The sequence below is a fragment of the Echiichthys vipera genome (assembly GCF_963691815.1).
Source record: "Echiichthys vipera genome assembly, chromosome: 6".
Taxonomy (NCBI): Eukaryota; Metazoa; Chordata; class Actinopteri; order Perciformes; family Trachinidae; genus Echiichthys; species Echiichthys vipera.
Window position 1 is genome coordinate 16,581,514 of NC_139831.1, and position 26,831 is coordinate 16,608,344.

Here is a 26,831-nt window from a genome sequence, read left to right on the forward strand (position 1 = left end):
TTTCAGTTCAATACCTTAGAATGATATTCCCAATGTCCAAGTGGACATAACAGAGCAAAGAGTACACTTAGGTTCCTGAATCCAAAGAAACAAGTATTATGTTGTTTTTTCATTGTGGTCTCATTCAAATGTAATCTTCCATCTTGTTTTGAAAAATACTTCGCAGTGAGGCCTTACTACAGAAAATGGATTTTTCAATATCAGAACATATCTTAAGCTATCAATGTACTTTGATTATCCCATGCAAAAACAACTGAAAGGCAAATACATAATGGCTGAAGGCCTCGCTTTTATCTGTTTGATGTACTGGTTAACTTAATCTCTCAGCACTCTCATTCATATACTGTATTTAGGCCTAACTCATATATACAGCACAAAGTCAAGTACAAAACATAAGACGACTAAAAGCTACCACATTTATAAAACACTGCTTCCCTCTAGTTTCATACTTTAAAATCGTAGGTTGGTGCTTTTATGACATTTAGTTAATTGTGCCATGTCACTTCTTATTTAAAATGTAGATGATACATGAATGCTGTTGTTTAGCAAGACAAAGCACAGAGGTTAAAAATGTTATACCCAACATGTGTTTCATTTTTAGAGAGGGAAAACAGTCTCTTAAAGGCATTTCAACATTTCCTTGTCCACTCTAAATAATCCTTGATGAGGCTTCTTTATATATCCACATGTGCAATTTTTCATACAGTCTGCTTTTTTGTAAGTATATCCTCTTGACATTGTTTCGGATGAAGGTCTTGGAGTGTGGTTGAAGCCATGCAGTCTTATCATGCATACTGAATGGACATAGAGGCATTGTTGATTGGCTTTTCATGTGCTTAAAGAACGAGAGGGGGAGGGTTGTGTCCTAAATTAGCCACCATAGTCCATTTGGTGTTATAGCATGACAACTACACATTGTGAGGGACAAAGATCAGACTGAGCAGGATGAACAAAGGGGGGATACAGGCAGGGGTGTCTCCTTTCTTCTGTGAAGTTTTCCTGTCAACGTCAACCCAGTACGCAGCTGGAGGTATGGCCTTATGTGGAACTGCTGCCGCTGCTGGTGGATGCCTGGCAACGAGACAAGATAATTAAATAAATCACAGTACTGACAACGTTGTGACTGGCCAAACTGACACATCTCATGCAGTCGATGTCTGTCACTCAGACAGGGGCTTCAGGCAGAAGATAGAGGGGTGGAGGGGTTGGGCAGATCCTTGAACATGTAGTGGTGAGGTAGCGAGTCTATCATTGAATGCCATGCTCCAATATTATGTGAAGGAGAGTGGTTGCTAGGTAACTGGGTGACTGGTTTCACTTTGCGCCTCTCCTGCACAAAGAAGTAGGTCACAATTCACACTACAACAGACAGAAAATTCAAAGTGTCATTCTGTTAAATCGGCAACACTGAATTACAGTAAAATGAACCCAATCATACAGCAACAGCACAGTCCTATTCGACTTATAAACATTCAAAAATAAGATACTCCATATATTAGTGGTGGGTCAGTAGGGGATAAACACAAACATCTTCACATGCACAGGATCCTTTTGGGAATATAGTGATTTAATTAAAGACGTATCATTGTTTTCTTGGCATGTGTATTAACAGCAAAAGCCAGATTGTGAAAAAGGCAAGGCCAGCAAATGGCAACATTGTTAGTTTGAGTGAAGGATTTTTTAGAACTGTGAGCAGCATGTTGATGTTGTATTTTGTGTTTAAAGGTTAAAACTAGTCTAGGAGACAGGTGTGTGTGCAGGGAATCGCTATACTTGACTCTCTCGCTTTGTTCACCACAAGTAATAACTAGGACGGGAATACTGTTTCGATCCTACGTCATCTGGACTACCACTTTTGATTTTCTGCAAAACAATGTCAGACTGATTATGGCTAAATGTCTTTGTCCCCTGAGGTCAATCAAAAGCATTAGGGCCATGTTTTAGGCTATGTCATATTGTATCAAATTGACAGGGGACATATGTGTAATCCTGAAATACTGACAGAAATACGTTATCAGTGAATTACTGTGGTAGTTAGATTGCATAGACTGGTTTTAGTGGGCTTAGTGATGAGGCTGTAATACGAGTAACAGTAACCACAATCTAGGCATGAAGAGGTTAACACAGGAGATTTGACAAGCTGCATGTGATTAAAATAAATCCTTCTCCAAGAAAACTGGACAAAATAATTTTAAACAGATCCACTGAGAACAAAACAGACACAAAAACAATTCAAACACCATGTTCTGTTACATCATTCATAAAAGGGCATCCGAGTGGGGGAGTGAGACTCCTGCATACCTCCAGCTGCAGAGTGGACTTTCCTCATTTAGGGTACTTTAGAGTGGGGAGAAAAAAAACAAGCATTTCAGTGGTCAGGTCATTGCAAGTATTAAAAAAAGGATTATTTGTGTATGTGTCCTATGAGCACAGAGTTGGTCTCGAGTCACTATGAATGAAATGTTATCGTTGAAAAACAAGACAGAGTAAGCATGGTTAGTGTGACCGTTTACATATACTGTACTTAGTAACAATCTGCTCTATTAAGGTGGGATGAAACAGTTTTACATTTAGCTATATCATTGTTCTTCAAACAGCATACTTACCGTCATAGATAGATAGATAGATAGATAGATAGATAGATAGATAGATAGATAGATAGATAGATAGATAGATAGATAGATAGATAGATAGATAGATAGATAGATAGATAGATAGATAGATAGATAGATAGATAGATAGATAGATAGATAGATAGATAGATAGATAGATAGATAGATAGATAGATAGATAGATATACAGACAGACAGACAGATAGATAGATAGATAGATAGATATACAGACAGACAGATAGATAGATAGATAGATAGATAGATAGATAGATAGATAGATATACAGACAGACAGATAGACAGATAGACAGACAGATAGATAGATGACACAGACAATTGCAGAAAAATATCACTTTAAACAGTCGGTTCAGCATTTTCATTTCAGATGAGTACTGTGTTTAACCAGAGCACAGTAAAGTTGAGCTGAATTGCAAACTTTCTGTTCTGAGTGCCATTGTTCAGAACAGAGAAAACTGTGTAGTGCATATGGTTGTTTTTTTTATCAGTGGTAAAGATAACAGAAAGCATGTGTATTTGAAGATAAATAGTGCGCTTTAGAAGACAATGATCAGAGTATGAGTTAAAATAATCCTTACTCACATATTGTTCTGCTTTAGACTACATTGTGACTTAATTTGCTCTGAAACAATAAAGACACAACCACTCCGCTGAGACCACAAACCGAACACACCATAATGTCTCTGAAGCAGTAACGAATGGAAATCCTTTTCAGTAAATGCCACACATTAAAATGGCCACAAACCTTTAAATACAGACATCTACAGGATATTTTAAGAATCATTTGTTAATTATTAGTTTTTTTCATGTTGGCTGCTAGTTATAAATCTTATTTCAATGGGGATTCTTTGCTCCGGTCAACAAAGGGATTGCTTTTCCCCTGGTTGAATGTTTAGTATTTTATGTTCTTTGTTGGTTAATACCTGATAAATAAAACATGTACTATAAAGGGTTTTTTTTAAACGATCAAATAGAGAGATTGAGTGAAACTTTGTTGTTACAGTATTTAACAGCAAGCGAATGTGTTAAGAAGTCTCAAACAAACATGAAAATTGAGGCCAGAAAGTATCCGTAGTACAAACAGACGACATAAGAGATACAGCAAACATTAAGTGTGATTCTATGTGATGCACCGCTACCCAGCTTTAATACTGTTACAATGATTTTGTTGTTTTGCTCAATGTGTCTGATTTGACACATTAATGACTTTGAATTAAGTTCCTCCTTGTTCAAACTGCAAAATGTATAATATTGTTGAATACATTTTTCTTAACTCTGATAATATATAACCGCATAAAGTTAGTAATAAGGATTTTTTTAAACCGCAGTAAAGTGAGCAGTCATCTGTACCTGCAGAGTGGAAGCTGCTGAGTCACTAGTGTCTGTCAGTCCTGTCCCTCTTGGTAAACTGGACACGATGTATCTGGAGCCCTTTGGCACAGGCTGTCTAACCACCATCTTTCCTTTCCTGGTCTCTGCTAGAAACAGACTGTACCAGTAGGCATCGTTGGAGACCAGAGTGGAGTCTGCGATGGTGGAGTTCCTCTCACTGATCACACTGTTCCTGCAGGGAGGAGCCGCTTTGCTGGGCTTGGGTTTCTGACACTTGAGCACGATGGTGACCAATATGGTGATCAACAGAAGAAATGACACCGAGCCCAGACCGATGACCAAATACAAGTTCAGGTCTGAAAAGATGTCATATTCTAGAGGCACCTCCGTCATGTCAGAGTAGGCCTTAACAGCCGTCTCCACTGTGGACAGCTTGATGGTGACTGTAGCAGAGAGAGCAGGCTCCCCGTTGTCCTTGGCAACAACAACCAGTCTCTGGTGTCGCGGGTCTCTGTAACTGAACATCCTCATAGTCCGGATCTCTCCGTTGTATTGGTCCAGACTGAACAAGGTGGCGTCAGTCACCTGTAGAAACTGGTAGGTAATCCGAGAGTTGTGCACAGAGTCGGTGTCTAAGGCTATCACCTTGGAGACCAGAGAGCCTTTATCAGTGGATCTGGGGATCTTTTCCTCCACCACCGAGCCATGCGCGCGCCACGGAGACACAATAACCGGAGCGTTGTCGTTCTGGTCCACTATAATGATGTGGACCATCACGTTACTGCTGAGTGGAGGAGAGCCAGAGTCTCTGGCCTCGATGTGGAAAAGGAACTCTGTTTCGATCTCATAGTCAAAAGTTTTCAGTGCGTAAAGATTCCCGTTCTCTGGATTGATGGAGAACAGCATGGACATGGAGGTGTTGGCTATCTCCTTCTCTAGGATGAAATAAACTAGATACTGGTTTTCATGGAGGTCAGGGTCAAACGCAGTGAGGGAACTGAGCAAGGCCCCAGGTGCGTTATTCTCCATTACACGTATAGTATAAAAAGACTGAGGGAACTGTGGGACATTGTCATTAACATCCAGCAGCTCTAACGTCATAGTTTCATTGTCAGATAAAGGAGGAGAACCTCTGTCCGTCACAGTGAACGTGACGTCATATTCTGGAACCTTCTCACGGTCTAAAGGCTCTGACACGACTAATTCATAATAGTTATCAGAGGATTCCCTCAGTTTGAAAGGCATATTATCTGGAATATGAAGATCAACCACTCCGTTGTCCCCTGAGTCTTTGTCACTGACACTAACTACAGCTATCACCGTGTCTATCGCTTCATTTTCTTTGATTGGACTTTGAAATGATTTGATGGATATTTCTGGGTGGTTGTCATTCATGTCTGTCACCTGTATTGTCAGTTTACACTGTCCAGATAAGGGATTGGGTCCCTTATCACTGGCAATAACCTCCATTTCATAAAGCTTAACATCTTCATAATTTATCATCTCTTTGACTCTGATTTCACCATTTCCTGGATTCAGGTTAAACACCTGTTGTGTTCTCTCTGATGTATATAAACTATATGAATAAACAATCTCAGAATTTGACCCCTCATCTAAATCAGTGGCGTTTAGTTGTATTACCAGACTGCCAATCGGGGAATTCTCCATCACATCTACGATGTACTTGTCTTTGTCAAATGAAGGGGCGTTGTCGTTCACATCAAGCACGCGAACAATGATGCTGGCTGTACCTGTGCGCGTGGGCACCCCACCGTCCACAGCAGTGAGTATTAGATTATGAACAGCCTGCTGCTCTCTATCCAGAGCTTTTTTCAGAATTAAGTCCGCAAACTTCGACCCATCTCTTCCGGTCTGAATTTCGAGAGCAAAATGTTCACTTGAGCTCAGATGATAATTTTTCACAGCATTTGTTCCAACATCTGGGTCCGCTGCATTATTCAAGGAGAATCTCTCTCCGACGAGGCTTGATTCAGAGATGTCCAAGTGCATCGTTCCTCGGCGAAAATGAGGAGCGTTGTCGTTGATGTCAGTGATTTCCACCTCAATATTAAACATCCGTATTGGGTTTTCAATCGTAGCGTCCAATTTAAGAAAACAGTATGTAGTTGTTTTCGAAGGGCATAACATCTCTCTGTCTATCCTTTCAAAGATAAACAGCTCTCCCGTGTCTCTGTTGATGTCAAGATATTTCTTATTGGCTACAACGTCAACGCGCATTTTTCTTCCCTTTAGCGTCTTCACGTCTAATCCCAGATCAGTTGCTAAATTTGCAACGACTGATCCTTCCTCCATTTCTTCAGGGACAGAATAATGGGTGACGGTAGAAACCGTATTCATCATGGCAGAAAGAAAGAGAAATGCGGAAACGTACCCTCTTCCTAACAACAGTCGGATATGATGCGCCATCGTGCCGTATTATAGCCTTGAAATGTGCTGAAACACTGGTGAACTGTCCTCACGTTGAACGAACAAACAAAACTAGGATCTCAAAAGAAAACGCTCCTTCACGCTTCGACCACGAGTGACGTCAGTGCAAAAATGCCTGAATGTCCCTCCTCCAAATAAACTATCGTGAGAACGATGACATCAGGGAGTGAGTTTTGGTGGAGGACAGCGACGAAAACAGTCTTCTATGAGCCTTTCCACCTGTCTCAAACAAGACGTATTTTGTTTTTAACTAAGCAGAAGTTCAAGTACAGTTTTAGAAACTGCAAATCAGTTGTTATGGTGACGATGTCAATTCTGATTTCTAAAGTTTTGTTCTCTGGGTGGGAGATGGAATTCTTAAAACGTGAAAAGTCATTTTTAGTTTCCGTTCATAATTTATTTGCATGACTTTTCTAAAAAAAAAAGTTTGTTGTTGTCAGATGAGTTTACAGAGATGTAAACGTTTGTATCATATTATTCTCGACCTCTTTACTTCGTGTTCTGTGAGTTTTATGCACCAGTGTCTGTGCCTAAGAAAATGCCACACATGATTAAATCCACACTGTGTGTGTGTGTGTGTGTGTGTGTGTGTGTGTGTGTGTGTGTGTGTGTGTGTGTGTGTGTGTGTGTGTGTGTGTGTGATCAATAAGTACCAGCTGTGACAGAAATGCTTGTCTTGTTTTTACCTCGTGAGTCTCTGTGTGTGTCCTTATGGCAAAATGTGAACATGTAGCAAGAACTAACGCAGAGGTGGTATTAAATAATTTGCAAGGTGTTTACTTGTTTGCCTGAGCCATTTTGTCACCATGATGGCATCACAGCTGTGCAAGATGCAGTCATGAATCTTTACAGGTATGTAGTTGAGATCAAAATGAAAGCCAATTTGAAAAAAATGAGTGTGGTCCAAATAAGGGCGCTCAAAGTAGGGGGATATGAAGCAGGGACCGTCCCCCCAACACACACACACACACACACACACACTTAACGCCCCTGCCTGAATTGGTTTTGCAGCTGCTGTGATCGCTTCACAAGATGGTCCCAAGTTTCCAGTGACAGTGACTTTTGATTAAATATATCTGTGTTACCAACATCTGGCGTAGTTAACCCCCCCCCCCCATATACCCAATGTAAACAGAAATGTTTAGGATGAAATAGCATGACAAATGTAGAAGCAAGGGACAGTATTGCTTATTTATTAATTAACTTGTTAAATTTCATGAAATTATTTTGAGATTTAAGTGGAAGCCAGTTTCCAGCAAGTATGAAGCACACCGTTGCATTTTACCTGTGATGAATGGTTAATTTTAGACGTAGTTACTTAAAATAAGTGAAGAAATAGGGAAAAAATATCAAGCGCTCATATGACATGTAGGACATGACCGGTGTGACCACATGTGAGTGGACTTTATAGATGTTCACTAGGTACATCTGTGTGTATAACGTGTTGGAAAGATATTATTTCCATACCTGCAGAGTAGACGCGGCTGAGTCACTAGTGTCTGTCAGTCCTGTCCCTCTTGGTAAACTGGACACGATGTATCTGGAGCCCTTTGGCACAGGCTGTCTAACCACCATCTTTCCTTTTCTGGTCTCTGCTAGAAACAGACTGTACCAGTAGGCATCGTTGGAGACCAGAGTGGAGTCTGCGATGGTGGAGTTCCTCTCACTGATCACACTGTTCCTGCAGGGAGGAGCCGCTTTGCTGGGCTTGGGTTTCTGACACTTGAGCACGATGGTGACCAATATGGTGATCAGCAGGAGAAATGACACCGAGCCCAGACCGATGACCAAATACAGGTTCAGGTCTGAAAAGATGTCATATTCTAGAGGCACCTCAGTCATGTCAGAGTAGGCTTTAACAGCCGTCTCCACTGTGGACAGCTTGATTGTGACTGTAGCAGAGAGAGCAGGCTCCCCGTTGTCCTTGGCAACAACAACCAGTCTCTGGTGTCGCGGGTCTCTGTAACTGAACATCCTCATAGTCCGGATCTCTCCGTTGTATTGGTCCAGACTGAACAAGGTGGCGTCAGTCACCTGTAGAAACTGGTAGGTAATCCGAGAGTTGTGCACAGAGTCGGTGTCTAAGGCTATAACCTTGGAGACCAGAGAGCCTTTATCAGTGGATCTGGGGATCTTTTCCTCCACCACCGAGCCGTGCGCGCGCCACGGAGACACAATAACCGGAGCGTTGTCGTTCTGGTCCACAATAATGATGTGGACCGTCACGTTACTGCTGAGTGGAGGAGAGCCAGAGTCTCTGGCCTCGATGTGGAAAAGAAACTCCGTCTCGATCTCATAGTCAAAGGTTTTCAGTGCGTAAAGATTCCCGTTCTCTGGATTGATGGAGAACAGCATGGACATGGAGGTGTTGGCTATCTCCTTCTCTAGGATGAAATAAACTAGATACTGGTTTTCATGGAGGTCAGGGTCAAACGCAGTGAGGGAACTGAGCAAGGCCCCAGGTGCGTTATTCTCCATTACACGTATAGTATAAAAAGACTGAGGGAACTGTGGGACATTGTCATTAACATCCAGCAGCTCTAACGTCATAGTTTCATTGTCAGACAAAGGAGGAGAACCTCTGTCCGTCACAGTGAACGTGACGTCATATTCTGGAACCTTCTCACGGTCTAATGGCTCTGACACGACTAGTTCATAATAGTTATCAGAGGATTCCCTCAGTTTGAAAGGCATATTATCTGGAATATGAAGATCAACCACTCCGTTGTCCCCTGAGTCTTTGTCACTGACACTAACTACAGCTATCACCGTGTCTATCGCTTCATTTTCTTTGATTGGACTTTGAAATGATTTAATGGATATTTCTGGGTGGTTGTCATTCATGTCTGTCATCTGTATTGTCAGTTTACACTGTCCAGATAAGGGATTAGGTCCCTTATCACTGGCAATAACCTCCATTTCATAAAGCTTAACATCTTCATAATTTATCATCTCTTTGACTCTGATTTCACCATTTCCTGGATTCAGGTTAAACACCTGTTGTGTTCTCTCTGATGTATATAAACTATATGAATAAACAATCTCAGAATTTGACCCCTCGTCTAAATCAGTGGCGTTTAGTTTTATTACCAGACTGCCAATCGGGGAGTTCTCCATCACATCTACGATGTACTTGTCTTTGTCAAATGAAGGGGCGTTGTCGTTCACATCAAGCACGCGAACAATGATGCTGGCTGTACCTGTGCGCGTGGGCACCCCACCGTCCACAGCAGTGAGTATTAGATTATGAACAGCCTGCTGCTCTCTATCCAGAGCTTTTTTCAGAATTAAGTCCGCAAACTTTGTCCCATCTCTCCCGGTCTGAATTTCGAGAGCAAAATGTTCACTTGAGCTCAGATGATAATTTTTCACAGAATTTGTTCCAACATCTGGGTCCGCTGCATTATTCAAGGAGAATCTCTCTCCGACGGGGCTTGATTCAGAGATGTCCAAGTGCATCGTTCCTCGGCGAAAATGAGGAGCGTTGTCGTTGATGTCAGTGATTTCCACCTCAATATTAAACATCCGTATTGGGTTTTCAATCGTAGCGTCCAATTTAAGAAAACACGTCTTCAAAGAGCATAACATCTCTCTGTCTATCCTTTCAAAGATAAAGAGCTCCCCCGTGTCTCTGTTGATGTCAAGATATTTCTTGTTGCCTACAACGTCAACGCGCATTTTTCTTCCCTTTAGCGTCTTCACGTCTAATCCCAGATCAGTTGCTAAATTTGCAACGACTGATCCTTCCTCCATTTCTTCAGGGACAGAATAATGGGTGACGGTAGAAACCGTATTCATCATGGCAGAAAGAAAGAGAAATGCGAAAACGTACCCTCTCCGGGAATACTGATGATTAGGTCGAGCCATTGACGATAATCCGTATTTAACACCTTAAAATGTGAAGTCTAGTGAAGAAAGCAGAAGTAGTTCTGCCATTCAATCTTGAAAGTCAGCGAAGGTCTTCTAGGATAACGTTTCTTTACACTAACATCAGCAGAGATTTGCGTGTTATACGTCTGCCTGCCCAGCCTCCAATGAATTGTCGAGAAAATGATGACTTCATCAGTGATGTGTTTTTGTGGAGAGCAGCGACGTGAATAGTCATTTATGAGCCTTTGCACCTTGGAAAATTTCGATTCTGTCAATGTTTAGTTGGACAAATATAATATGTGTAAACTTAATTTGAGTTAAAAGAAATATTGCATCAAACATTTTTAATATATATATATATATATATATATATATATATATATATATATATATATATTCCTGGCTCCTTAACCTGATTTTTCTATGGTTGTGGGGTCAATGATGGTTGTTTTAGTATTCAATAAATGCAGATATACTACAAAACAATATATCGTTGCAAATAAGATGTCATAGTCCTTGGCTACCGTGACGTTTCCATATACAAACAGTATATTGAAAACTGATGCGGAATTATCACTGATGTTTACTGAACGTGCTTTGGTCAAGACTACAGGCTGTATAAAAAAGGTCAAGACATGCATACATCGGGTGTCGTACTACTTCTTGCGACTGAGTCTTACTGCGTTACTTCACATGACTGAAGACAGTCACACTTGCACACCGGTGTTATACACAATACACACTGTACACACCACAGCTTAGTTATACACTTTCATGTGCAGATGTGTCCGTAAACCGTTTCATTATGGTAAAAAAAGTTGTTTTTCATGTATTATTAATCGTTATTTTAATGGATTTGCTAAATGTCATCAGTAAATATGTTTGTTGTTTAAGTGATGTTATCACATGCAACATGCACAAATGCCTCTTGACCTATTCAGTACCAAATTTAAGCCGTACCTAAATGCCATGTTCAAGAAGAACTCAGAAATGGAAGGTGTAAAGATTGCAAATATACACAGACTCTTCTAATGTTACAAACATTAAAGAATCATGTGAACATTTAAATGATCTCGCTTCGGCACACCCCATGTCGGGATGTCAAGTTTTATTACCACCAGTGTGAAGATGGTAGATATGCTTATGTACTCGTTCATGAAACACAAATAAAATCTGTATTTGAATACTTTGGATAACAGGTGGTAACACTTTCTATGATGACTACATCTGTAGTGCATTATGAGGGCATTTATCGTTAACTATAGTGCATTCATACTTCTTTGTGACTACATTGATAAACACACATATTGCTCTCTGATGCACTCGATCAACAGTTATTTAACATTGTAGATGTGACTATTGATGATTTATAGCATTAGTTCAAGTTTATGCTCTTAATTAGTTATAAAATAGAGGTTGACTGATGGGGCCTATAAAACATTATGACTTACATACATTTACTCACCTATACACACCTCAACAATCAACTATAGTAATGTCTCATAATATGTTACAATAGTCCATTCCCTACATTAATGTTGAATTTTTTGTGATAAGTGAAGTGTAAAGTATTTGCATGCATTTAAAATAATACACAGTGCACTGCATTACAAGTGAACAACAAAAAAGTGTGTCTGCTTTAGGAAGGGAACCGTGAGTATTTTCTTAATTTGAATAGATCATATAAAATGTATACCTAAAGGTTTCATTCCTTAAGCTGACACATTTCACATGTGGTTCTCTGCATTTTGGCGTCTTACATAATAATCAACTCGTGATGCATCGAAGATTCTTTTAAATGCGTGAAAATGTATTGCATTTTACTTACCAACAACATTGAAATATAATGATGAAGGGTGTGTTATAGATGCATCAACATGGACTTTACTAAAGACATACAATGATAATTTATGGTACTGCATATTAAGCTATACTACGACTCCTGGCGACAGTTGAATTTTGAGGTAGGTACAAGTGAGTATAGGTCACCAACATTAATTATGAACCCATTAGTGAACTTCTACCTTAAACTTCATCAAGAGCATCCATGAGACACTTAAACTGTTAATTAAAAGTCACATCTATGATAGTTTACTACTGTTGATCCAGTGCATCAGGAAGCATTGTGTGTGTTTATGAGTGAAGTCATAGAACACGATGAATGCATTATAATTCATGTTGAATGAACCCATGATGCACAATGCTGTCTTCAGAAAATGTTTTACTGTGTGTATCGCATGATTAATTGAGATTTTCCCATACCTGCAGAGTGGAAGCTGCTGAGTCACTAGTGTCTGTCAGTCCTGTCCCTCTTGGTAAACTGGACACGATGTATCTGGAGCCCTTTGGCACAGGCTGTCTAACCACCATCTTTCCTTTCCTGGTCTCTGCTAGAAACAGACTGTACCAGTAGGCATCGTTGGAGACCAGAGTGGAGTCTGCGATGGTGGAGTTCCTCTCACTGATCACACTGTTCCTGCAGGGAGGAGCCGCTTTGCTGGGCTTGGGTTTCTGACACTTGAGCACGATGGTGACCAATATGGTGATCAGCAGAAGAAATGACACCGAGCCCAGACCGATGACCAAATACAGGTTCAGGTCTGAAAAGATGTCATATTCTAGAGGCACCTCGGTCATGTCAGAGTAGGCTTTAACAGCAGTCTCCACTGTGGACAGCTTGATGGTGACTGTAGCAGAGAGAGCAGGCTCCCCGTTGTCCTTGGCAACAACAACCAGTCTCTGGTGTCTCGGGTCTCTGTAACTGAACATCCTCATAGTCCGGATCTCTCCGTTGTATTGGTCCAGACTGAACAAGGTGGCGTCAGTCACCTGTAGAAACTGGTAGGTAATCCGAGAGTTGTGCACAGAGTCGGTGTCTAAGGCTATCACCTTGGAGACCAGAGAGCCTTTATCAGTGGACCTGGGGATCTTTTCCTCCACCACCGAGCCGTGCGCGCGCCACGGAGACACAATAACCGGAGCGTTGTCGTTCTGGTCCACAATAATGATGTGGACCGTCACGTTACTGCTGAGTGGGGGAGAGCCAGAGTCTCTGGCCTCAATGTGGAAAAGAAACTCCGTCTCGATCTCATAGTCAAAGGTTTTCAGTGCGTAAAGATTCCCGTTCTCTGGATTGATGGAGAACAGCATGGACATGGAGGTGTTGGCTATCTCCTTCTCTAGGATGAAATAAACTAGATACTGGTTTTCATGGAGGTCAGGGTCAAACGCAGTGAGGGAACTGAGCAAGGCCCCAGGTGCGTTATTCTCCATTACACGTATAGTATAAAATGACTGAGGGAACTGTGGGACATTGTCATTAACATCCAGCAGCTCTAACGTCATAGTTTCATTGTCAGATAAAGGAGGAGAACCTCTGTCCGTCACAGTGAACGTGACGTCATATTCTGGAACTTTCTCACGGTCTAATGGCTCTGACACGACTAATTCATAATAGTTATCAGAGGATTCCCTCAGTTTGAAAGGCATATTATCTGGAATATGAAGATCAACCACTCCGTTGTCCCCTGAGTCTTTGTCACTGACACTAACTACAGCTATCACCGTGTCTATCGCTTCATTTTCTTTGATTGGACTTTGAAATGATTTGATGGATATTTCCGGGTGGTTGTCATTCATGTCTGCTACAGAAATGTTTACTTTGCACTGCCCTGATAAACTGTTGACTCCTTTATCCATTGCTATGATTTCCATTTCATAATTCTTATTATCCTCATAATTGAGCATTCCTTTCACTGTTATTTCCCCAGTGGAAGGATTCAGGTTAAACGTCCCTTGTGTTTTTTCAGATGTGTACAGACTATATGTATATTCTATTCGTGAATTTGTTCCCTCATCTAAATCTGTTGCATTCAGCTTAATGACTAGAGTGCCAAATGGAGAGTTTTCCATAATATTAACGTCATAATGATCTTTTTCGAAAGTTGGGGCGTTGTCATTAGTATCTACCACACGAACAATGATACTGGCTGTGCCAGTGCGCGTGGGGACCCCTCCGTCTACAGCAGTGAGAATCAGATTGTGTACTGCTTGCTTTTCTCGGTCTAAAGCCTTCTTTAATATTAAATCTGCAAATTTTGATCCGTCTCTTCCGGTTTGAATTTCTATGTCAAAGTGCTCACTTTCGCTCAGAAGGTATGTTTTAACTGAATTAGAGCCGAGGTCCGGGTCAACAGCGTTATTAACAGAGAATCTCTCACCAGCCTGGGTTGATTCCATAATGTCCAAGTTTATGGTGTCTCGTCGAAAATGAGGAGCGTTGTCATTGATATCCGTTATTTCAATTTCGATATAGAATATTCTTTGAGGGTTCTCCACAATAGCCTCCATCTTTAGGTAACATGTCGGTGTCTTCATTGCACAGAGATATTCTCTGTCAATCCTCTCAGCAACGTAAAGCTCCCCTGTTTCTTTGTTCACATCCAGATATCGTTTGCCTGATATAATGTCTAACCGCATCTTCCGCGTACTCAGAGTCTTTACGTCTAAACCTAAGTCGGAAGCTAAATTGGCGACAACCGACCCTTCCTCCAATTCTTCGGGAACAGAATAATGAGTGACGGCAATAACAGTGTTCACAAACGTACCTATGAACAAAAGCGCGCAGACATACCTCCTCCAAGAATTTCCAGTGCTGTGCATTTTCATTGTTACACCGCAAATAAATGTTCGTTTTTCAGAGAGTCATTACAGATGCAGCAGAAAAAGGCCTACGGTTCAAATTTGAAGACGATGATCATCCAAAAAATGTTGGATTACCACAAATGAGCGCGAAACAAATTCATTAACCCTGTTTAGCACCAGGAGCTGTCCACCGTGCGTTGATGCTGTCCGGTCTGTCTCCGTATGAGACACTGTCATGGCGCATGTAAAGTCACCGACAAGGATGTTTAACTGGGAAACAGCGACGCTAAAGTACAGAAAACACGCAAATGGATCATTTCGGCGTTTGCATGGAGGTTAAAAATGTGGAAATATTTTAGAATATCTGAAAACGGTGTTTAATTTGATTTATAATGCATCAACTGTGTGTAAATAATACATTTTTCAGAGTTACCTAATTGTGAATACCAAATCACGGATCATGTTTCTCCTATTTAAACATTTCTACACTTTCTGAACCAGGGAGTATGCGTAATGATGGTTAATTATAGATATTTTCATAAAATAAAATAAAAACATAAGTGATGTTTTAAATTGAATATTGATGATTTTACCTGCAGAGTGGAAGCTGCTGAGTCACTAGTGTCTGTCAGTCCTGTCCCTCTTGGTAAACTGGACACGATGTATCTGGAGCCCTTTGGCACAGGCTGTCTAACCACCATCTTTCCTTTCCTGGTCTCTGCTAGAAACAGACTGTACCAGTAGGCATCGTTGGAGACCAGAGTGGAGTCTGCGATGGTGGAGTTCCTCTCACTGATCACACTGTTCCTGCAGGGAGGAGCCGCTTTGCTGGGCTTGGGTTTCTGACACTTGAGCACGATGGTGACCAATATGGTGATCAGCAGGAGAAATGACACCGAGCCCAGACCGATGACCAAATACAGGTTCAGGTCTGAAAAGATGTCATATTCTAGAGGCACCTCAGTCAGGTCAGAGTAGGCCTTAACAGCAGTCTCCACTGTGGACAGCTTGATGGTGACTGTAGCAGAGAGAGCAGGCTCCCCGTTGTCCTTGGCAACAACAACCAGCCTCTGGTGCCGTGGGTCTCTGTAACTGAACATCCTCATAGTCCGGATCTCTCCGTTGTATTGGTCCAGACTGAACAAGGTGGCGTCAGTCACCTGTAGAAACTGGTAGGTAATCCGAGAGTTGTGCACAGAGTCGGTGTCTAAGGCTATCACCTTGGAGACCAGAGAGCCTTTATCAGTGGATCTGGGGATCTTTTCCTCCACCACCGAGCCGTGCGCGCGCCACGGAGACACAATAACCGGAGCGTTGTCGTTCTGGTCCACTATAATGATGTGGACCGTCACGTTACTGCTGAGTGGAGGAGAGCCCGAGTCTCTGGCCTCGATGTGGAAAAGAAACTCCGTCTCGATCTCATAGTCAAAGGTTTTCAGTGCGTAAAGATTCCCGTTCTCTGGATTGATGGAGAACAGCATGGACATGGAGGTGTTGGCTATCTCCTTCTCTAGGATGAAATAAACTAGATACTGGTTTTCATGGAGGTCAGGGTCAAACGCAGTGAGGGAACTGAGCAAGGCCCCAGGTGCGTTATTCTCCATTACACGTATAGTATAAAATGACTGAGGGAACTGTGGGACATTGTCATTAACATCCAGCAGCTCTAACGTCATAGTTTCATTGTCAGACAAAGGAGGAGAACCTCTGTCCGTCACAGTGAACGTGACGTCATATTCTGGAACCTTCTCACGGTCTAATGGCTCTGACACGACTAGTTCATAATAGTTATCAGAGGATTCCCTCAGTTTGAAAGGCATATTATCTGGAATATGAAGATCAACCACTCCGTTGTCCCCTGAGTCTTTGTCACTGACACTAACTACAGCTATCACCGTGTCTAACTCTATGTTTTCATTGACCGGACTCTGAAATGATTTGATAGATATTTCTGGGTGGTTGTCATTCATGTCTTCAACCAGAATTTTGACAGTACATTGTCCCGATAATGCACTGGCTCCTTTATCAGTTGCTATAACTTCCATATCATAAATCCTAAAATCCTCATAGTTTAACATTCCTTTAACAGTGATTTCTCCAGTGGAAGGATTCAGATTAAATGTTTCTTGTGTTTTCTCTGACGTATATAAACTATACGAGTACGTTACATCAGAATTTGATCCCTCATCAAAGTCTATTGCGTTGAGATGAACAACAAGGCTGCCAATGGGAGAATTTTCCATAATGTTTATGTCATAACTCACTTTGTCAAAAGTAGGAGCGTTGTCATTTGTGTCTGAAACATGAACAATAACACTTGCAGTGCCAGAACGAGCAGGTGTGCCTCCATCTACAGCTGTGAGGATTAAATTATGAACAGCCTGCTGCTCACGATCTAAAGTCTGTGTTAAAATTAATTCGGCAAATTTTGACCCATCTCTTCCAGTCTGAACTTCAATATTAAAATGTTCACTTTCACTCAGATGATATGTTTTCACTGAATTGATTCCAACATCAGGATCAACTGCATTACTTAGAGAGAATCTCTCTCCTTTTGGTGTTGCTTCAGATATATCTAAATGTATGGCGTCTCTTCGAAATTGTGGGGCGTTGTCGTTCATATCTAAAATTTCTACTTCTATATTAAAGATTCGTAGTGGATTTTCTAGTATCACTTCCAGTTTGAGATAACAAGACGCTGATGACTTTGTATTGCAAATATTCTCCCTGTCAATCTTCTCAACAATATACAGTTCGCCAGTCTCTTTGTTCACATCCAGATATTTCTTATTCGCAATGATGTCCAGACGCATTTTCCTCTGATTCAGTGTTTTAACATCCAGACTGAGATCTGTGGCGAGGTTTGCAACAACGGATCCTTCTTTCATCTCCTCGGGTATTGAATAATGAGTCACTGAAGTCGATATGTTACGAACGAAGCAAAGAAGAATAACGAGCAGCACGTACCTTTTACAAGACTGCATTGTTACAAAGGGTCCCATTGTTGTTTGTGGGCTCACCGCACTTCAAATGAATCAATGTACGTTTCCAGTAATATTGTATTTCGCTGTAACGTCCTTGATCCTGAACATAGTCACACAATTTTAATCCCGAGGTTGTTTCGGACCTAATAAAGACGAGCCATTTTCGGCGAGGAGTTTCAGCACCACGGAGCTGTCCGGTCGTTTCACGATCTGCTCTGATGACAACGATTCACTGTCATGGCGTTCATGGGCTGGCATTTTCCTAACAAAACAGCGCCACCCTTTAGGTCTGCAGGACTATTTTAACTGCGTTTAAAACCTTGTACCTTAAACATATGTTTAATGTGAGTTTAATTTGATTATCGCTGACAAGAGTGCTCTAATTTATTTGCACTATTTATGATCTTAATTGATGAAACCTAATGACCTCAAAATATCGACATGTAATTAAAATGTCACGCAATATTGATAATAGATAAATATACGAACAAAAGTAAACAATGCACTCTCACCTGCAGAGTGGAAGCTGCTGAGTCACTAGTGTCTGTCAGTCCTGTCCCTCTTGGTAAACTGGACACGATGTATCTGGAGCCCTTTGGCACAGGCTGTCTAACCACCATCTTGCCTTTCCTGGTCTCTGCTAGAAACAGACTGTACCAGTAGGCATCGTTGGAGACCAGAGTGGAGTCTGCGATGGTGGAGTTCCTCTCACTGATCACACTGTTCCTGCAGGGAGGAGCCGCTTTGCTGGGCTTGGGTTTCTGACACTTGAGCACGATGGTGACCAATATGGTGATCAGCAGGAGAAATGACACCGAGCCCAGACCGATGACCAAATACAGGTTCAGGTCTGAAAAGATGTCATATTCTAGAGGCACCTCAGTCATGTCAGAGTAGGCTTTAACAGCAGTCTCCACTGTGGACAGCTTGATGGTGACTGTAGCAGAGAGAGCAGGCTCCCCGTTGTCCTTGGCAACAACAACCAGCCGCTGGTGCCGCGGGTCTCTGTAACTGAACATCCTCATGGTCCGGATCTCTCCGTTGTATTGGTCCAGACTGAACAAGGTGGCGTCAGTCACCTGTAGAAACTGGTAGGTAATCCGAGAGTTGTGCACAGAGTCGGTGTCTAAGGCTATCACCTTGGAGACCAGAGAGCCTTTATCGGTGGATCTGGGGATCTTTTCCTCCACCACCGAGCCGTGCGCGCGCCACGGAGACACAATAACCGGAGCGTTGTCGTTCTGGTCCACTATAATGATGTGGACCGTCACGTTACTGCTGAGTGGAGGAGAGCCCGAGTCTCTGGCCTCGATGTGGAAAAGAAACTCCGTCTCGATCTCATAGTCAAAGGTTTTCAGTGCGTAAAGATTCCCGTTCTCTGGATTGATGGAGAACAGCATGGACATGGAGGTGTTGGCTATCTCCTTCTCTAGGATGAAATAAACTAGATACTGGTTTTCATGGAGGTCAGGGTCAAACGCAGTGAGGGAACTGAGCAAGGCCCCAGGTGCGTTATTCTCCATTACACGTATAGTATAAAATGACTGAGGGAACTGTGGGACATTGTCATTAACATCGAGCAGCTCTAACGTCATAGTTTCATTGTCAGACAAAGGAGGAGAACCTCTGTCCGTCACAGTGAACGTGACGTCATATTCTGGAACCTTCTCACGGTCTAATGGCTCTGACACGACTAATTCATAATAGTTATCAGAGGATTCCCTCAGTTTGAAAGGCATATTATCTGGAATATGAAGATCAACCACTCCGTTATCACCTGAGTCTTTGTCACTGACACTAACTACAGCTATCACCGTGTCTAATTCTATGTTTTCATTGACCGGACTCTGAAATGATTTGATAGATATTTCTGGGTGGTTGTCATTCATGTCTTCAACCAGAATTTTGACAGTACATTGTCCCGATAATGCACTGGCTCCTTTATCAGTTGCTATAACTTCGATATCATAAATCCTAAAATCCTCATAGTTTAACATTCCTTTAACAGTAATTTCTCCAGTGGAAGGATTCAGATTAAATGTTTCTTGTGTTTTCTCTGACGTATATAAACTATACGAGTACGTTACATCAGAATTTGATCCCTCATCAAAGTCTGTTGCGTTTAGATGAACAACAAGGCTGCCAATGGGAGAATTTTCCATAATGTTTATATCATAACTCACTTTGTCAAAAGTAGGAGCGTTGTCATTTGTGTCTGAAACATGAACAATAACACTTGCAGTGCCAGAACGAGCAGGTGTGCCTCCATCTACAGCTGTGAGGATTAAATTATGAACAGCCTGCTGCTCTCGATCTAAAGTCTTTGTTAAAATTAATTCTGCAAATTTAGACCCTTCTCTTCCAGTCTGAACTTCAATATTAAAATGTTCACTTTCACTCAGATGATATGTTTTCACTGAATTGATTCCAACATCAGGATCAACTGCATTACTTAGAGAGAATCTCTCTCCTTTTGGTGTTGCTTCAGATATATCTAAATGTATGGCGTCTCTTCGAAATTGTGGGGCGTTGTCGTTCATATCTAAAATTTCTACTTCTATATTAAAGATTCGTAGTGGATTTTCTAATGTTACTTCAAGTCGTAGATAGCAAGACGTTGACGACTTTGCTGGACAAATATTCTCCCTGTCAATCTTCTCAACAATATACAGTTCGCCAGTCTCTTTGTTCACATCCAGATATTTCTTATTCGCAATGATATCCAGACGCATCTTCCTCTGATTCAGTGTTTTAACATCCAGACTGAGATCTGTGGCGAGGTTTGCTACAACGGATCCTTCTTTCATCTCCTCGGGTATTGAATAATGAGTCACTGAAGTCGATATGTTACGAACGAAGCAAAGAAGAATAACGAGCAGCACGTACCTTTTACAAGACTGCATTGTTACAAACGGTCCCATTGTTGTTTGTGGGCTCTCCGCACTTCAAATGAAATAATGCAGGTTTCCAGTAATATTGTATTTCGCTGTAACGTCCTTGATCCTGAACATAGTCACACAGTTTTAATCCCGAGGTTGTTTCGGACCTAATTAAGACGAGCCATTTTCGGAGAGGAGTTTCAGCACCACGGAGCTGTCCGGTCGTTTCACGATCTGCTCTGATGACAACGACTGACTGTCATGGCGTTCATGGGCTGGCATTTTCCTAACAAAACAGCGCCACCCTTTAGCTTTGTTGTACTGTTTTAACTGCGTTTAAAACCTTGTACCTTAAACATATGTTTAATGTGAGTTTAATTTGAGTATCGCTGACAAGAGTGCTCTAATTCATTTTCACTATTCATGATCTTAATTGATGAAACCTAATGACCTCAAGATATCGACATGTAATTACAATGTCACGCAATATTGATAATAGATAAATATACGAACAAGTGTAAACATTTCACTCTCACCTGCAGAGTGGAAGCTGCTGAGTCACTAGTGTCTGTCAGTCCTGTTCCTCTTGGTAAACTGGACACGATGTATCTGGAGCCCTTTGGCACAGGCTGTCTAACCACCATCTTTCCTTTCCTGGTCTCTGCTAGAAACAGACTGTACCAGTAGGCATCGTTGGAGACCAGAGTGGAGTCTGCGATGGTGGAGTTCCTCTCACTGATCACACTGTTCCTGCAGGGAGGAGCCGCTTTGCTGGGCTTGGGTTTCTGACACTTGAGCACGATGGTGACCAATATGGTGATCAGCAGGAGAAATGACACCGAGCCCAGACCGATGACCAAATACAGGTTCAGGTCTGAAAAGATGTCATATTCTAGAGGCACCTCCGTCATGTCTGAGTAGGCCTTAACAGCAGTCTCCACTGTGGACAGCTTGATGGTGACTGTAGCAGAGAGAGCAGGCTCCCCGTTGTCCTTGGCAACAACAACCAGCCTCTGGTGCCGAGGGTCTCTGTAACTGAACATCCTCATAGTCCGGATCTCTCCGTTGTATTGGTCCAGACTGAACAAGGTGGCGTCAGTCACCTGTAGAAACTGGTAGGTAATCCGAGAGTTGTGCACAGAGTCGGTGTCTAAGGCTATCACCTTGGAGACCAGAGAGCCTTTATCAGTGGATCTGGGGATCTTTTCCTCCACCACCGAGCCGTGCGCGCGCCACGGAGACACAATAACCGGAGCGTTGTCGTTCTGGTCCACAATAATGATGTGGACCGTCACGTTACTGCTGAGTGGAGGAGAGCCAGAGTCTCTGGCCTCAATGTGGAAAAGAAACTCCGTCTCGATCTCATAGTCAAAGGTTTTCAGTGCGTAAAGATTCCCGTTCTCTGGATTGATGGAGAACAGCATGGACATGGAGGTGTTGGCTATCTCCTTCTCTAGGATGAAATAAACTAGATACTGGTTTTCATGGAGGTCAGGGTCAAACGCAGTGAGGGAACTGAGCAAGGCCCCAGGTGCGTTATTCTCCATTACACGTATAGTATAAAATGACTGAGGGAACTGTGGGACATTGTCATTAACATCCAGCAGCTCTAACGTCATAGTTTCATTGTCAGACAAAGGAGGAGAACCTCTGTCCGTCACAGTGAACGTGACGTCATATTCTGGAACCTTCTCACGGTCTAAAGGCTCCGACACGACTAATTCATAATAGTTATCAGAGGATTCCCTCAGTTTGAAAGGCATATTATCTGGAATATGAAGATCAACCACTCCGTTATCACCTGAGTCTTTGTCACTGACACTAACTACAGCTATCACCGTGTCTAACTCTATGTTTTCATTGACCGGACTCTGAAATGATTTGATAGATATTTCTGGGTGGTTGTCATTCATGTCTTCAACCAGAATTTTGACAGTACATTGTCCCGATAATGCACTGGCTCCTTTATCAGTTGCTATAACTTCCATATCATAAATCCTAAAATCCTCATAGTTTAACATTCCTTTAACGGTGATTTCTCCAGTGGAAGGATTCAGATTAAATGTTTCTTGTGTTTTCTCTGACGTATATAAACTATACGAGTACGTTACATCAGAATTTGATCCCTCATCAAAGTCTGTTGCATTGAAGTGTATAACAAGGCTGCCAATGGGAGAATTTTCCATAATTTTTATATCATAACTCACTTTGTCAAAAGTAGGAGCGTTGTCATTTGTGTCTGAAACATGAACAATAACACTTGCAGTGCCAGAACGAGCAGGTGTGCCTCCATCTACAGCTGTGAGGATTAAATTATGAACAGCCTGCTGCTCTCGATCTAAAGTCTTTGTTAAAATTAATTCTGCAAATTTGGACCCATCTCTTCCAGTCTGAACTTCAATATTAAAATGTTCACTTTCACTCAGATGATATGTTTTCACTGAATTGCTTCCGACATCAGGATCAACTGCATTACTTAGAGAGAATCTCTCTCCTTTTGGTGTTGCTTCAGATATATCTAAATGTATGGCGTCTCGTCGAAATTGTGGGGCGTTGTCGTTCATATCCAAAATTTCTACTTCTATATTAAAGATTCGTAGTGGATTTTCTAGTATCACTTCCAGTTTGAGATAACAAGACGCTGATGACTTTGAAGGACAAAGGTATTCCCTGTCAATCTTTTCAACAATATACAGTTCGCCAGTCTCTTTGTTCACATCCAGATATTTCTTATTCGCAATGATGTCCAGACGCATTTTCCTCTGATTCAGTGTTTTAACATCCAGACTGAGATCTGTGGCGAGGTTTGCTACAACGGATCCTTCTTTCATCTCCTCGGGTATTGAATAATGAGTCACTGAAGTCGATATGTTACGAACGAAGCAAAGAAGAATAACGAGCAGCACGTACCTTTTACAAGACTGCATTGTTACAAAGGGTCCCATTGTTGTTTGTGGGCTCACCGCACTTCAAATGAAATAATGTACGTTTCCAGTAATATTGTATTTCGCTGTAACGTCCTTGATCCTGAACATAGTCACACAATTTTAATCCCGAGGTTGTTTCGGACCTAATAAAGACGAGTCATTTTCGGAGAGGAGTTTCAGCACCACGGAGCTGTCCGGTTGTCTCACGATCTGCTCTGATGACAACGATTCCCTGTCATGGCGTTCATGGGCTGGCATTTTCCTAACAAAACAGCGCCACCCTTTAGCTTTGTTGTACTGTTTTAACTGCGTTTAAAACCTTGTACCTTAAACATATGTTTAATGTGAGTTTAATTTGAGTATCGCTGAAGAGGGTGCTCTAATTCATTTGCACTATTTATGAGCTTAATTGATGAAACCTAATGACCTCAAGATATCGACATGTAATTAAAATGTCACGCAATATTGATAATAGATAAATATACGAACAAAAGTAAACATTTCACTCTCACCTGCAGAGTGGAAGCTGCTGAGTCACTAGTGTCTGTGAGTCCGGTCCCTCTTGGTAAACTGGACACGATGTATCTGGAGCCCTTTGGCACAGGCTGTCTAACCACCATCTTTCCTTTCCTGGTCTCTGCTAGAAACAGACTGTACCAGTAGGCATCGTTGGAGACCAGAGTGGAGTCTGCGATGGTGGAGTTCCTCTCACTGATCACACTGTTCCTGCAGGGAGGAGCCGCTTTGCTGGGCTTGGGTTTCTGACACTTGAGCACGATGGTGACCAATATGGTGATCAGCAGGAGAAATGACACCGAGCCCAGACCGATGACCAAATACAGGTTCAGGTCTGAAAAGATGTCATATTCTAGAGGCACCTCCGTCATGTCTGAGTAGGCCTTAACAGCAGTCTCCACTGTGGACAGCTTGATGGTGACTGTAGCAGAGAGAGCAGGCTCCCCGTTGTCCTTGGCAACAACAACCAGTCTCTGGTGTCGCGGGTCTCTGTAACTGAACATCCTCATAGTCCGGATCTCTCCGTTGTATTGGTCCAGACTGAACAAGGTGGCGTCAGTCACCTGTAGAAACTGGTAGGTAATCCGAGAGTTGTGCACAGAGTCGGTGTCTAAGGCTATCACCTTGGAGACCAGAGAGCCTTTATCAGTGGATCTGGGGATCTTTTCCTCCACCACCGAGCCGTGCGCGCGCCACGGAGACACAATAACCGGAGCGTTGTCGTTCTGGTCCACTATAATGATGTGGACTGTCACGTTACTGCTGAGTGGAGGAGAGCCCGAGTCTCTGGCCTCGATGTGGAAAAGGAACTCTGTTTCGATCTCATAGTCAAAAGTTTTCAGTGCGTAAAGATTCCCGTTCTCTGGATTGATGGAGAACAGCATGGACATGGAGGTGTTGGCTATCTCCTTCTCTAGGATGAAATAAACTAGATACTGGTTTTCATGGAGGTCAGGGTCAAACGCAGTGAGGGAACTGAGCAAGGCCCCAGGTGCGTTATTCTCCATTACACGTATAGTATAAAATGACTGAGGGAACTGTGGGACATTGTCATTAACATCCAGCAGCTCTAACGTCATAGTTTCATTGTCAGATAAAGGAGGAGAACCTCTGTCCGTCACAGTGAACGTGACGTCATATTCTGGAACCTTCTCACGGTCTAAAGGCTCTGACACGACTAATTCATAATAGTTATCAGAGGATTCCCTCAGTTTGAAAGGCATATTATCTGGAATATGAAGATCAACCACTCCGTTGTCCCCTGAGTCTTTGTCACTGACACTAACTACAGCTATCACCGTGTATAATTCTATGTTTTCATTGACCGGACTCTGAAATGATTTGATAGATATTTCTGGGTGGTTGTCATTCATGTCTTCAACCAGAATTTTGACAGTACATTGTCCCGATAATGCACTGGCTCCTTTATCAGTTGCTATAACTTCCATATCATAAATCCTAAAATCCTCATAGTTTAACATTCCTTTAACAGTAATTTCTCCAGTGGAAGGATTCAGATTAAATGTTTCTTGTGTTTTCTCTGACGTATATAAACTATACGAGTATGTGACATCAGAATTTGATCCCTCATCAAAGTCTGTTGCGTTTAGATGAACAACAAGGCTGCCAATGGGAGAATTTTCCATAATGTTTATGTCATAACTCACTTTGTCAAAAGTAGGAGCGTTGTCATTTGTGTCTAAAACACGAACAATAACACTTGCAGTGCCAGAACGAGCAGGTGTGCCTCCATCTACAGCTGTGAGGATTAAATTATGAACAGCCTGCTGCTCTCGATCTAAACTCTTTGTTAAAATTAATTCTGCAAATTTGGACCCATCTCTACCAGTCTGAACTTCAATATTAAAATGTTCACTTTCACTCAGATGATATGTTTTCACTGAATTGATTCCGACATCAGGATCAACTGCATTACTTAGAGAGAATCTCTCTCCTTTTGGTGTTGCTTCAGATATATCTAAATGTATGACTCCTCGTCGAAATTGTGGGGCGTTGTCGTTCATATCTAAAATTTCTAGTTCTATATTAAAGATTCGTACCGGGTTCTCCAGTACGATTTCCAGTTTGAGATAACAAGAAGCTGATGACTTTGTATTGCAAATATTCTCCCTGTCAATCTTCTCAACAATATACAGTTCGCCAGTCTCTTTGTTCACATCCAGATATTTCTTATTCGCAATGATGTCCAGACGCATCTTCCTCTGATTCAGTGTTTTAACATCCAGACTGAGATCTGTGGCGAGGTTTGCAACAACGGATCCTTCTTTCATCTCCTCGGGTATTGAATAATGAGTCACTGAAGTCGATATGTTACGAACAAAGCAAAGAAGAATAACGAGCAGCACGTACCTTTTACAAGACTGCATTGTTACAAAGGGTCCCATTGTTGTTTGTGGGCTCTCCGCACTTCAAATGAATCAATGTACGTTTCCAGTAATATTGTATTTCGCTGTAACGTCCTTGATCCTGAACATATTCACACAATTTTAATCCCGAGGTTGTTTCGGACCTAATTAAGACGAGTCATTTTCGGAGAGGAGTTTCAGCACCACGGAGCTGTCCGGTCGTTTCACGATCTGCT

The 26,831-nt window shown here is 42.0% G+C and overlaps 4 protein-coding genes across 4 annotated transcripts; all 4 read right to left on the reverse strand.

Annotated features, from left to right (window-relative positions):
• Window positions 1–1,006: 1,006 nt before the first annotated feature.
• Window positions 1,007–26,634, reverse strand: LOC310948247 (protocadherin beta-16-like; the record flags this gene model as incomplete). The annotated part of the gene is made up of 4 exons (XM_083915300.1): window positions 1,007–1,071; window positions 2,302–2,337; window positions 21,323–22,393; window positions 24,226–26,634. 3 exons carry the CDS (start codon window positions 26,632–26,634, stop codon window positions 2,326–2,328), a joined length of 3,492 nt encoding a protein of 1,163 aa, XP_083771426.1. The 3' UTR covers window positions 1,007–1,071; window positions 2,302–2,325.
• LOC310947911 (protocadherin gamma-B1-like) lies at window positions 7,865–14,947 on the reverse strand (the record flags this gene model as incomplete). Its single annotated transcript, XM_083914883.1, has 2 exons — window positions 7,865–8,947; window positions 12,542–14,947. The coding sequence occupies 2 exons, from the start codon at window positions 14,945–14,947 to the stop codon at window positions 7,865–7,867; spliced, it is 3,489 nt and encodes a 1,162-aa protein (XP_083771009.1).
• Window positions 15,460–17,925, reverse strand: LOC310947912 (protocadherin alpha-C2-like; the record flags this gene model as incomplete). The annotated part of the gene is made up of 1 exon (XM_083914884.1): window positions 15,460–17,925. The coding sequence occupies one exon, from the start codon at window positions 17,923–17,925 to the stop codon at window positions 15,460–15,462; it is 2,466 nt and encodes an 821-aa protein (XP_083771010.1).
• LOC310947913 (protocadherin alpha-C2-like) lies at window positions 18,363–20,828 on the reverse strand (the record flags this gene model as incomplete). The annotated part of the gene is made up of 1 exon (XM_083914885.1): window positions 18,363–20,828. One exon carries the CDS (start codon window positions 20,826–20,828, stop codon window positions 18,363–18,365), a length of 2,466 nt encoding a protein of 821 aa, XP_083771011.1.
• Window positions 26,635–26,831: the final 197 nt, after the last annotated feature.